The 12,515-nt window shown below is 34.0% G+C and overlaps 2 protein-coding genes and 1 long non-coding RNA gene across 3 annotated transcripts; all 3 read right to left on the bottom strand.

Moving 5' to 3' along the window:
- Positions 1 to 1,809: 1,809 nt before the first annotated feature.
- LOC135150483 (uncharacterized) lies at positions 1,810 to 2,489 on the bottom strand. The gene is made up of 2 exons (XM_064086805.1): positions 2,138 to 2,489; positions 1,810 to 2,027 (listed from the first exon to the last, which is right to left on the bottom strand). Exons 1-2 carry the CDS (start codon positions 2,487 to 2,489, stop codon positions 1,810 to 1,812), a joined length of 570 nt encoding a protein of 189 aa, XP_063942875.1.
- Positions 2,490 to 5,104: 2,615 nt separating this feature from the next.
- LOC135150585 (uncharacterized) lies at positions 5,105 to 5,894 on the bottom strand. Its single transcript, XR_010288723.1, has 3 exons — positions 5,649 to 5,894; positions 5,354 to 5,557; positions 5,105 to 5,259 (listed from the first exon to the last, which is right to left on the bottom strand). It is a non-coding gene; the product is annotated as an uncharacterized LOC135150585 (long non-coding RNA).
- Positions 5,895 to 5,958: 64 nt separating this feature from the next.
- Positions 5,959 to 7,550, bottom strand: LOC108205913 (uncharacterized). The gene is made up of 3 exons (XM_064086804.1): positions 6,708 to 7,550; positions 6,239 to 6,358; positions 5,959 to 6,144 (listed from the first exon to the last, which is right to left on the bottom strand). Exons 1-3 carry the CDS (start codon positions 7,548 to 7,550, stop codon positions 5,959 to 5,961), a joined length of 1,149 nt encoding a protein of 382 aa, XP_063942874.1.
- Positions 7,551 to 12,515: the final 4,965 nt, after the last annotated feature.

Genomic DNA, 12,515 nt, shown 5'->3' with positions numbered 1-12,515 from the left:
CTGCTGTGTTTCAATTGTAATTTGCGGAGTAGTTGTGTCGAGCCTAGGCTGAGATGTTTATCTGAGTCGCTTGTTTTCCTTTCTGTTGCTTCTCTGTTTTGCTGATTTGTTGAGTCAAATCGCTGAGTTTGAGTTCTTTTACTCCTGAGTCGTCGAGTTAGTCACTGAGTTTTGGGTCATAGTACAGAGTTGTTTCCCCAGAGTTTTGATTTCATAAACATGTAGTATATCTAAGTTTTAGCCTTGAGTCGTAGCTGTAGGAAGAGTCAGACTGATTTTTATATCAAGTCATGTTTTGGACTTTTAGTTTGTTTTATTTTAATGAAATAGGGGTACATTATTGTTAGTTTATTTCTAAAGAAAGTATGCTTCATTAATTTAATTTTAAAACCTAGAACTTGTGAGTTTAATTTTAGCTTAAATTTAGATTGATTTCTAAATACATCGAAATTCCAAAACTTTGTTCTAATTCGCCTAGATTTTAAATAAGAGGTCGCGAAAATAATTTTAATCTCTGTGGACGAATCTTAAATATTAAAACGGTGATCGTGCGCTTGCGATTTAAAAGTTTTATTTCTAGCACATCAGATGTTATTGATGTGCTGATTATGTTTAAAAGATGGGTGAAAAACATGTGTAAAAACATCAAGGAAATGGTCTTCAAATATATTTACGTTATTTGATTTTGTATTCTATTTGCATTTGATGTTGCACATTTTTGGGCTAACCGAATCTTTGACAAAAGCACAAAAAAGAAAATATCAAGATATCTTGAATGCTATTTCATTAGTGAAATCAGCTAAATGACAATTGCAGAAGTTTAGACTTGATGGATGAGTTCCTCTTCAGAAAGAAGATCTTTTCTTTTTGTGAAAAGCATGGTATAGATAAGTTGAACATGATAGCTCCATTCATTAACCCAAATCAAACATGACAAAAAGAGGAATCACATATGAACATTATTATACTTACGATTGTTTTAATGTTGTTATGGATATGCAACTTACAGTGTTTGATGTCCGTTTTAATGAGACGAATTCTTAGTTGCTAATTTGTATGGCTACTTTGGATCAACGCGATTCATTTGGTGCATTTGACTCATTGTAGTTGATTTTTATTCTAACGAATTTAGTTGTATGGAGAAGATTTTTATTGAGCATGAACTCGCAATTTATATTGATAATGTGAAGAAGATGGAAGATTTGCTCATTTGAAGGGTATTGCTGTTGGAATCTACAAAGATTAAACTACTTACAAGTATGAGAAACAATATTTAGAATAAGGGGTTCCGATAAAAACTAGAACAAGCAACTCCAAGTGTGCCTTTTCAATAAAATATTCTTAACTATTTATAGGCTTTCTTAACTTTATCTCCACCCCTTAATATACATAAAATCCCCATGATTCTCTATATATAATTGATAAAATACTGTAACTCCCACAATAATAACTCACACGTATAACTAAATATCATAATTCTAATTCATTAATAATTAGATTTGTAACTTACAATCCATATATTTTACAAATCCTTTTAATTAATTCTTTATATATTTATTAATTATGTCAACATTACCATCTTTCCCACTTGACTTATTTAATAAATATCTATCTAACTCCCACTTTTCTCACATATTACAATAATATGTCATAAACAAATAAAAATAATTTCTATTATTTAATTAATAATTTTCAACATCAACTTCAAAAACAAATTTGGGCTCACAAATACCCATTATTACAGTAATAAAAACGGCTCATGTTTGAGCTTATACCAACTACCGATTATTCCCAACCTTGCAACACACTTCATAATTTAAATAACTCATGATCGGGCTCATACTTGCCCATTGCATATATCTTTTTATCTTTCCTAATGGAAACCCGTTTGTTATAAAAACGCACCTCCAACCCATTTTTTAAGAGTGCAGGAACAGAAACAAGATTACGCCTCATGCTTGGAGCAAACATTACATTCTTGAGAAACATCACACTATCCTCAAGATCCAACTTGTATGTACCAATTCCTACCACGTCCAAGTAGGTATTATTGCCCATAAAAATTCTTTGCTCTCCCTTCTTCAATTCTTGACACTCAATCAAATTTTTTTAGTCTTTGCAATATGACGGGTTGCACCGGAATCAATCCACCATCCATCAATAATTGTAGCAACATGACCAGCATTGCACTCAATAACTCCCACAAATTCACGTTTATTTGGTCCTTTCTGTTCTTGGACCTTCTCATCAACTTCTTCTTGATTTTCGGGATAATCATTTTTAAAGTGTCCATACTTTCCGCAATTATAACAACTTCCAAGAGGAAACTTCTTCTTTTGTTGGTGTGGCTTAAAACATCTTCCTTTTGAAGGGTCTAGTCTTTCTTGACCTCTGTTTTGGTCGTTTGACTTTAATTTAGTTTGTTGCTCCTCTCCTTGAGCCAAATTCAATTCCAACCGCCTACGGCTGTTCACCAAATCATGTTCCATAGCTAAAGCCGCCGAAAGTTGAGATACATTTTTGATGGTGTCATTCAACCTTAGAGTGGTTGAGTGAGCTCGGCAAACTATTCAAAATTCCATCAATTTGCATATTTTCAGAAAGCTCATTTCTAGCGGCTGTCAAATCCTTGGCCATCACTAACATTTTATTACAATGGTCGATTTAATTAAATTTTTTTTGACTATTTAAAATAATTGTGCAATTCTGTTGTGCAGTAAGTTGAAACAAGTAATGTTTTTGTAATGTTATTGTGAGTAGTCAAATTTTTATCAACATCTTTATAGTTACTTAAGCTATCTAATGGTATAGTCACTAACCTTCCATGTCCATAACCATCCAGTGGAGAAGCAAAATCAATCACAGGATTAACTACACTAGCCGTAATTGCAGAATTTATATATGCACATAATAATAAGAATACAGACAAATTCTATTGAGGAATTTTCTAGTCTGTTTCTAAAAGTAACTATCACCTCATCGAAAGCTTCAAAAATGTCGATGCTCGGTTGATGGATAGTGCAAACAACTATCATCCCCGTGTCTGCAGTAATGCTAACTGTTCTCATCATGATTGCACCAGCTATGGCATCCAGTCCTGAAGTTGGCTAATCCATGATGAATATTATCGAGGAATTGGCTACTAGTTCAACTACAAATATACCAGGCCTTCCTTTAAGTTGTCTAGTTCAACAAGCTCGTTGACAAACATATTCAGAAACTATCATGTTTAAGTATATTTTTTATGCATTTTGAGTAATATGCAGGCTGGATGTCAGAATTAATTCTTATTTGGGTAATGAGATAGTGAACTAGTAAATTTTGTAGGAGATAATAAGAAAGAAGTAGAGTTTGTCACCTGTTCAGGACAAATATGAACTGAAAATTCATTGATTAATGTCGATAACTATAGAGCTTCCTGTATGTCCCAAGGTCAAAAAGTGTTCCCAAAAGCGTGTCAAGATAGACATTTCCCCCCTCTGGGAAATGTTTAGAATGCATTATAGTAGAGGACACTATGAAGAAGAAGATAGAGATTTAGAGAAGACATGCAAGGGGTGAGGAGATTTTAGATGAGAGGGACCGGCCATTTCTGAGGCAGGGGATACACTCACTACACCATAAGTGGCCTATTGCAACAGCCAAAAAAGTGTGAATAAAGGCCAGAAAGTGTTGCTGAAAGTGCAAAAAAGGGCTATGGTAACACTTTTTCACAAAATAGGATCGTAACTAAAATCGATGCTACCATAGGGGTCTAGGGTAACCCATTGTCATTTTTTGGTTACACCTCAAAAAGTGTAACCATACACCTCTATGCCTACACTTTTATTTGTTTTGGTAACACTAAATGAGATGTAACTATAGGTCTATGGTAACACCATTTGTGCTACTGTAACATTAAACTTTGAAAAACTAAGCTATCAATGGCAACATCTTGTTGGTTATGGTTACATTTTTATACAAACCTTTCTACCTTTACCTACATTTTTTATATCATTACCAACATTTTTTGATATTTAGCAACAGTGAAATATGATCCATTTATAAAAATAGCTACACTTTACAAGACTCTTTGCCAACACTTTATAGGGAAAAAAAAGGCAATATAACATTTGAAAATAGCACTTCCCCATTTCAAATTTACCAACCAATATCCAACAACAAACACAATTCCAATAAGTACCAAAACAGAGGTCGAAGCCTAGCTATACCAACCGGCAACCACACCAAAACAAGTACCGGCGCTTAAAAGTAAATACATCATAAACATGAGTTAATTACTAGAGTTAACCGAGTTAATTTTAACCAAAAGAGAGTAGAATTGCGACAAGCATAACTACTCATGATCAGTCCCAACAGACTCAGCTTCTACTTCTGCTTCTCTCGACTTGTTGGACTCATCGAGGTTGATCTTCAAACCCGGATTCTGCTCTGCCAATTTTTTCACCATGTCTTGAAACTTCTGTTCAAGTTTTTCTTCCAGCTCTTTCTCAATATCAGCCCGGATTTTGGCATACTCATGTCCTGGAACCGATAATGTACGTGTTGTTCCTAAAGCCGCCTTTTGTTTCTTTTCCTCTTTCTTGCGAATAAGCCTTCCAATCAGGTAAGACGGTTTTTGTTCTTGTCATGTACCAACTTATTAGCAGCCTCAGCACCATCGGTCTTTAGAGTTTCTTCGACATTTTTCTAGGAAGAAAGCAAAATCAGAGGACATAACATATGCAAATAAGTCAAAAAAATACACCATGTGTGGGAAAAATTAGAGGACATAACATATGCAAATAAAGGACAGAGCATATGCAAATAAGTCAAAAAAACTAATGAACTTGAACTATGGACTAATGGACTGACTTTGAAATGAAAGTGAACTTGAATTCCAGAAAGAGAACTTACAATTCTTTTGTCAAGCACTTCAGCTTCTTCCTTTGTTAACTTATACTCGCGGGCCGTATCTCGTATACGTGTCTTCAAATAGACATCAGCATCAGAAATTTTTAAAATCTCTTCCGCTTCATCATCCTCAATACCAATGGGCAATTTATCAAGTCTTTCGAGTTGCTGAATTCCATTAAATAAAAACATAGATCAGTGTAGTCATAATTCTAAACAATTATTCAGGATGATTAGAATTAAACCATGTTAATTAGTGATTATATTTTTTACCATGTTGTATATAACTTGCGCGAAAGTCCTGGGCCCAGTGGTATGTGGCTCTCTTACTTTTTGATGTGCAATGATATTCTTTCTTGGTGTGTCCTATTGGAACAAACACGATCAATATTAGTATATTAATTAGTGACAATGGGCACATAATAAGGGAATATAGAATTAAGTAATTAACACTTTGTACCTTAACTTTTTCGTCACTCCAATAAGCTAAGAGAATCTTCCAGTCTTCAAGAGAAACGTCCCTCGGCCTATTCTCCAACCTCTCCTCATCCGTTGCATACTTGGTGTAATAATTTCGCTTAATTCGGCTTTTGTGGCTCCTAAACTGATCACTCATGGTTGTAAAAACCCATGATTTAGCCTCTTCCGGAATAATATACTTGTCCTGCAAAAAGTCATTTAAACTACATAAATAAAGAAAAACACAGAAAACAGGAGCACCAAATAAAAAAACAATGAAATTAAAACTAATTAACCTTGACATACTCCCACAGCAGGTCCTTTTCGGGGACTGCATGCCAACTAGCACAAGTAAGACGCACAAATTGCCTAAGAGTTGTCCCAAAAAAGTTGCTCAATTCAGCAATTGAATTGTTCCCTCCACACGACACAGGTTGAAATTTATCATTGAGGGTGACAAGTTTTTTTTTTCAGTGCTGTTATGAACATGGTTCATTTTGGTCTTGCCCCTCTTTCTTTTCGAAGCTTCACCAGGGGTATCTCTTAATACTTGTCATTATCAATTTGTCATGTTACAGTTTACATGATTGAAATGAGCCAACTGTACTAATTGAAAAAAAAATTACCTGATTCAGCCATCATTTGCTGCGTTCCAGACTCTCCCTCCGGGATCTCCTTCTCAATTTGTGATTTCTCACGTTCTCTTAATTGATTATAAGCAAGCATGGAACCAGGAACAGATTTTAAAGCTTGTAGCTTTTCTTTTGCAGTAAGCACGGGTGCATCATTTTTCTATAAAAATGAAATTAAAAAAAGTTACAACCTTCTCAAATTATAATCTATATAATAGTAACTTTTTATTTGATGTTTTAATTTAAAAGTATACCTCTCTGGGAAGCGGCTCCGAAGCTGCTTCCTTATTCACCAATTTAGCAGCTTGGCCACGAGTTCTTGGGCCCCTTGTACTGCTCTGAACTACTCTCTGCCTCTTGGTCTTTTTAATTTTCTACAAGTATTAAAACTGTTACCATAAGTGCCTTAAAACTAATTAAAACTAATTTTTTTGGTAATTAGCATAAGTATTAAAACTAATTAAAACTAATTAGCACAAGTACACCGGACTGTTACAACACGAAATAGGGATAGTAGTATATGTTTATTTGTTTATATTATTTAAGAAAAAAATTAGTTTTAATTAGTTTTAAGGCACTTGTGATAGTATATTAGAACTATGCCTTATAACTAATTAAAACTATATTTTTTTTGTATTTAGCCTTAAAACAAATAAACATAAACTACTATTCTGAGATTACTTTTTTATTTGATATTTTTCTATCATTTTGCTTAGCTTGTACCTTTGAAGTAGCAATATCAGCCTCATCATTCTCACTTTCACCCGCATCTTCGTTAGTGGGAAGGTAATCACTTTCACCACCATCTTCATTTGGTTGCTTCAATTCCCTTTTTTCGGCCTTTTCACTAACTGACTTAGTTAGTAAAGGTATTCCAAGGGCAGCAAGCTTCTCTTGATTTTTTGCAACATTCAAGTTCCGTTGCATTTCGTACTCATTGCATCCCTCACCTTCAACTGGCTTTACCATCTCTTTATCTCCTCCAGATTGGACTAAACAAGCTTGTCCAGCACTAGTTCCAGTTCCATCTACGTCATTCACTATAACTTTTGGACTTGGTTCCACTGTTACAAGATTCGCATCTTCATGGTTGAACTCCAGTTTTTTCTTTGTGATTAATAGTCGTTCCTTCTCAACATTCATGTCCTTCATTCTCCGTGTTTTCTCAGCATTGATGTTTTGTAGTGTTACAGAAGTCCGCTTCTCGGCATTCTTTTCCTTCACTTTAAAAGGGCTTGATTTTGGCCTTATAATGACATGGGGTTGCATTTGCTTCATTGGCGGCACATTTGGGTCGACATTGTTGTCAATGTAAAAATCAATTTCTGCTCTCCCATTAGTTGCATCAGTTACACCTTTATCATCTGTTACAAGCTTCCAGCCTCTGAGCTTAATGTACACGCCTCCAATCTCATCATATTTCAGCTCCTTAACAAACTCCATCAGCACAGAGTAGGAGAAATAGTCACGTTCGACATCATACATTTCACACTTGTCACCAATGTACTTAGTCTTCATGAATTGACCACTGTGGAGCAATCGAATGATGACCTTTTCACTGTCCATCCTGTACTAAAATAGTAAAAGAAATTGGTCAATAAATTTCTATAGAACAAAGCAAGTCTATGATGACAATAAAATCCAAAAAAAAGAAAAAAAAGAAGTAGCAGTTTCTAAGACATCTGTGGCATGCATCTCATCTAAAAAATAGAAGAGACCATCTACGTCATTTTATTTACTGCATTTACTGCATTTTATTTACCCAAGTTTAATTAGAGTTCTCAGATTTCAACTTCTCATATTCTAACTTATATGTTAAAAAATTACACAAATTATACGACTAAGTTGCTTCTGACTTATTAGTAGAGAAGCCAGAAGTAAAAGTTTGGCCAAACAGGCCGAATAGACTATAGATCACACAATTATTGCGCTTCAAACCATAAACTGCTTCAAACCATAAACTAAATTAATTAACAGACTATAACAATTAATCGAGACATGTATATATAACAAATCAAACAATACTATACGCAATATAGATACAGATCTAGATAAATACAAAATCAATTCACGTAACAAACTAAACAATAACAAACAAATGAGAATAATGTAAAAAACTTAAATGGTTTAATAAGTACTTAAAGAGTGCAGAAAAGCTAATCCTCTTGTTGATATGACGGATGGGGAATTTGTGTTGCAGGGACATCGTCTCTAAACCAGGTACTCTCCTCATTTTGTTCTTCTATTAAAGATTGAAATATTGTGTCATTAGAAAATTGAGAATTTATATCATCTTCAACCTCATCATTCTCCCCTTATGTATGATGAACCTCCTTCGGCAGCTTCTTAGTTGGATAACTGAAATTTTTTTCAATGGGATCTCCAATGTAAAACACCTGCTGCACTTGTGTTGCCAAGACAAAAGGGTCATTTTTTTGACAAACTCGGTTAACATTAACTCGAGTATAACCAAATGAATCTTTCATCTTTATACCAAGTACACTTAAATAAAACAACACGAAAGGCTCCCCAGTAGTCAACTTCTACTATTTCTTCAACTGATCCATAATAACTAACTTCGCCAACTGATGGATCAGAGTCTTTTGCACTCGCAAAACTAGTGGTCAGGGCTGTCAAGTAGACACCACTGTTTTGTGTCGTGCACTTGCGATCTCTCTGCTTTTTGTGAAACCTATAGCCATTCACAATGTACCCACTGAACCGCTTAGCCTCTCGTCTGGGCCCCTTTGCTAATGAAGCTAGTTCCCTCGAAACATTTGTTTTTTTCTAATTTCATCTCTAAACCACTCACATACTTCTTCCATATGTGCTCTTTCTCTTTTATAACGTTTGGACTGTGCATTACTGTCCATTAACGTATGATGTTTTCTGAAATTAAAACAAGTATGCCAGTTTAGTTTTCTTAAATTATTATCGTATTATATATACTTAATGCGAAAGATTTCAGGACTTATTAAATTGCATGACTTACTCAATTAAGTCTTCCACTTCCTTATCATTATAGTTGAATAAAGTGTAACGATGGGCATTAATCCAAGTATCTTCAGGTAAGTGTATATCTTTCCCTTTTTTTCATTTTCCCCAAACCGATAGGATACCCTCCTTTTTCTGCATTTGAGGTTTGAGCTTCGTTCAACGGTTTTTTTTCACCATCATTGAGAAACCTTGCACAGAATGTCAAACATTCATCAGCAAGGTAACCTTCTGCAATGGATCCTTCTGGTTTACTCTTATTTCGAACATATTTCTTAAGTACACCTAAGTACCTCTCAATTTTGGGTATAATCTTCATGAATTCACCCCCAAAAATTATTTTTGTTTGAATATCGACTGGTAATTGGATCAATAGATTGTCGAGCCCAAGAAACACATATTTGTAGCTCTTTAGATTGAAGCAAATTAGAACCTATTTCTTGAAATATATATATATGATCACAAAAAAATATGAAAGAAAATATGTGTATGAAAAAAATTGTGTTACAAATGAAAATTGTGAGCTGTTATTATTAGCCATAAAATATGACCGTTATTACTTAAAATTATAGCTGTCGGGGTAAAAAAATAATCATTGTGCATGAGACAAAATAAAGAAATATAGTTATTTTTTGTGGGCTCCATTGATTGTTGGCATGGACAAGTTCGTTGACAATTCATGGACTAATTGATGAATTGAGGGATGGGGAGTAATCGATGGAGGGAAAAAGGAACGGGTGCATATTATTTTTTCAAAATAGAATGAAAATATCCTATGAATCAATATTTTTTTTCCGGTGCATATGCTTTTCTACTTTCTAAATTCGAGTTTTACATTCCTAATAATATTCATTTTTTAAACTCAGTTGAAGCGTTATATGTGTTAATATATATACGACGAAAGCTTTTCAAACAATATAACAACTCATTGATTTGAAAAGCATAAAACTTCTCTAAGATAAGCTTAATTGTTTACTGTTTATATATCTTATTGATTGTCTACTAATTTGAAAATGGGATGATATCTATTCTTCAAGAGACACAACTTTTTAAGAAATCTTCGAAAACTCAGGCACGTCACCGTCAACAACACGCAAGTAATCATTTAATGCCATATGGATCCTTAGAATTGTGCAAATCTAATTACTTTCTCGAACTACTAAAGAAATTGAAATAAGTGGAGGGGTAATGATAGGACCCGCTAATAGCCACGTAAGCAATGTATTACGGGAATCATGCCCGCCACCCGAGGACATGATGGGAACGTCAGAGAGCACGTATGATAAGTGCATATTTTTGTATATTTTAAATGCCTAATTATTGCTTATTCTCACTTATTTATTTGTTTATTTGTCTTTTTTGTAGGAATATTGCAAATGCTTGAAGAAATAAAAGAATAAAGCAAAAAAAGAGAAAAAGATGGAAGAAAAGGATCATAGGGGAATATTCTCAAGGAAGCATCTAGATGGGACACCTACACCCCCCCCCCCCCTCTACCCTAATTTCCCCTATAAATACACACCTCCCCATCATGTTTCAACCAACCTAGGATTTCATATTTTTAGTAGCCTCTCTTTTATGTAGTAGATCTAGTAGTAGCACTCTAAATTTGTAAACACTTTTATTATATCAATACAAGTATTCATTTTTGTTCTTAAATCTTGCTCTTTACTTTTACTTCTAGGCTATAAAAACTTTCTCTAACCACATGAGACTCAAAATTACTTGTGGATTGAAAGGAGCCTAATTATATGTTTTAAGCTTGCATTTTTTAGTATTTAGATTGAGCCCCTTTTAATTCTCAATATTATTAGTGGGTTCAATGGTTTAGTATTCTAGATTTTGATTTTAGCTTGTAGTTTGATGGGGTTTTGTTAGATACATGGTAGATAAGCTAGTTTTGAAGTTTTGTTTGATTTGGAGTTAGTTTGGTAGGATTTGGTATTGTTCTTGTTCTTGGTTTTGATATTTTTGAGGGCTTTTTGGTGTAAATTTTAGTTTATGATTTTGACTTGAGGTTAGTGGGTTTATGTTTGAAATATTATGTTTAGGCTAGATTTAAAATTTGGTATAATTTGGAGTTGTTTTGGCTTGATTTGGATCTTGTTTTGGTCAAGAATGGATAGTTTAGGGGCTATTTAGTGTTAAAATTAGTGTTGAATTTGGTTTAGAGGTTAGTGGGCTTTTATTTGTCATATTTGGAATGGCTTAATTTTCCGGTCAAATCAATTTTCCGGCGAGATTTAAGCTATTCCGGCAACCTCCATGAATTCCGGTGAGTGTTATTTCCTTGATCTACGCGGCGACTCGCGACCCTCTCCCTCTGCCTATGTATTGACGTGACGCTGCTGCTTTTGTATAATTTTTCTTTTTTGTTATTTAATTTTATTAAACTGCCGCTCGTTCTTTTTTTTTTATCTTTCTGTTTCCTCTCGTCGGTGTTGTCACCTCTGTTTGAGTGTACTAGCTGGCCGCGAAACAATTTCCTTTATTTATCAATTTAACTTCTTTTGTTTTAAGGTTAGTTAATTTTAGTTTCTATAATTATAATTTAGAAAAAATCAATATTCTTCTCAAAATCAAAATGGTCTAATTCGATTAAATTTGAAATTAAGGTTTTCGCGAAAATAAATTTAGTCCTTGGAACGAATCTTATATTACTAAAACGGGATCGTGCACTTGCGATTAAAATCATATTTTGAGCACATCAAGTTTTTAGTCCGCTGCCGGGGACTAAAACTAATTTTCGCGTCTTAATTTTTAATTTTTCGGATTAGTTTTTTTTTATATATTTTCTCACTTATTTTTGGTTGAATTTTAGGAAATTGAAGGAATATGAGCTAGCTTGGAATGAGTGGAGAATATTCTTGGAGTATTGGAAGCTTGCTTGGGTAACTTGTATCTCTCTCCGATTTCAATTTTTATTTAGAAAATCACAAACAAATTTGAAAATTGAAAAAAATCACAAACAAATTAAAAATTTTAAAATCCAAAAATATTAGATAGAATTATTTATGTGTCGCATCATGCATTTAATCACTTAGGGCACATTATTTAGATTTTAATTTTTGTTTTTTTTAAATTTTCGTACCTTTAATTGTGGTGATCGCTGGAGGACCCAAAGGTACGTTAATTTTCTTTCTTTCTCTAGATTAGGACATGTAGTTTAAATCATCCATATTTGTTCACCGCTTTTATTATCTCGTTGTGTGGTGCATCATTTTAAATAAATCTTAAGGGCAAAACCCACTCATAAGATAAGGGAAGGGATTTCATCACTCTTTCCTTGGCCCACAACAATTTAATTCTTCATTTGCATTTACCTAGCCTTTAATAAAATTGAATTAGACATTAGCCCCTAGGTTTCGCGCTCAATTAGGAAGGTACCTAAAGAACGAGGTAATCTTTAATTATTCCGACTCTTCGGTGTCTAAGGCAAGCGAAAGCTTACCTGGCCGATTAAGGTTTGGTGTCTAAGCGCGGAGATTGGCCTCTTGGCAATGCCTGCTCCAAACTGGCCAAACCGGTCCGAATAAT

Source organism: Daucus carota, chromosome 2 (assembly GCF_001625215.2).
Source record: "Daucus carota subsp. sativus chromosome 2, DH1 v3.0, whole genome shotgun sequence".
Classification (NCBI taxonomy): domain Eukaryota; kingdom Viridiplantae; phylum Streptophyta; class Magnoliopsida; order Apiales; family Apiaceae; genus Daucus; species Daucus carota.
This window is presented reverse-complemented; position numbering and strand designations above follow the sequence as displayed.

Bases quoted from the DNA above. Each gene is read 5' to 3' on its own strand.
- LOC135150483 (XM_064086805.1), bottom strand. From the start codon at position 2,489: ATGGAACATGATTTGGTGAACAGCCGTAGGCGGTTGGAATTGAATTTG. The intron at 2,028-2,137 runs GTGCAACCCGTC...TGGACGTGGTAG, and splicing joins TGGATGGTGGATTGATTCCG to GAATTGGTACATACAAGTTG.
- LOC108205913 (XM_064086804.1), bottom strand. From the start codon at position 7,550: ATGGACAGTGAAAAGGTCATCATTCGATTGCTCCACAGTGGTCAATTC. The intron at 6,359-6,707 runs GTACAAGCTAAG...TAATACTTGTAG, and splicing joins CTGATATTGCTACTTCAAAG to AAAATTAAAAAGACCAAGAG. The intron at 6,145-6,238 runs GTATACTTTTAA...TCATTTTTATAG, and splicing joins CGGAGCCGCTTCCCAGAGAG to AAAAATGATGCACCCGTGCT.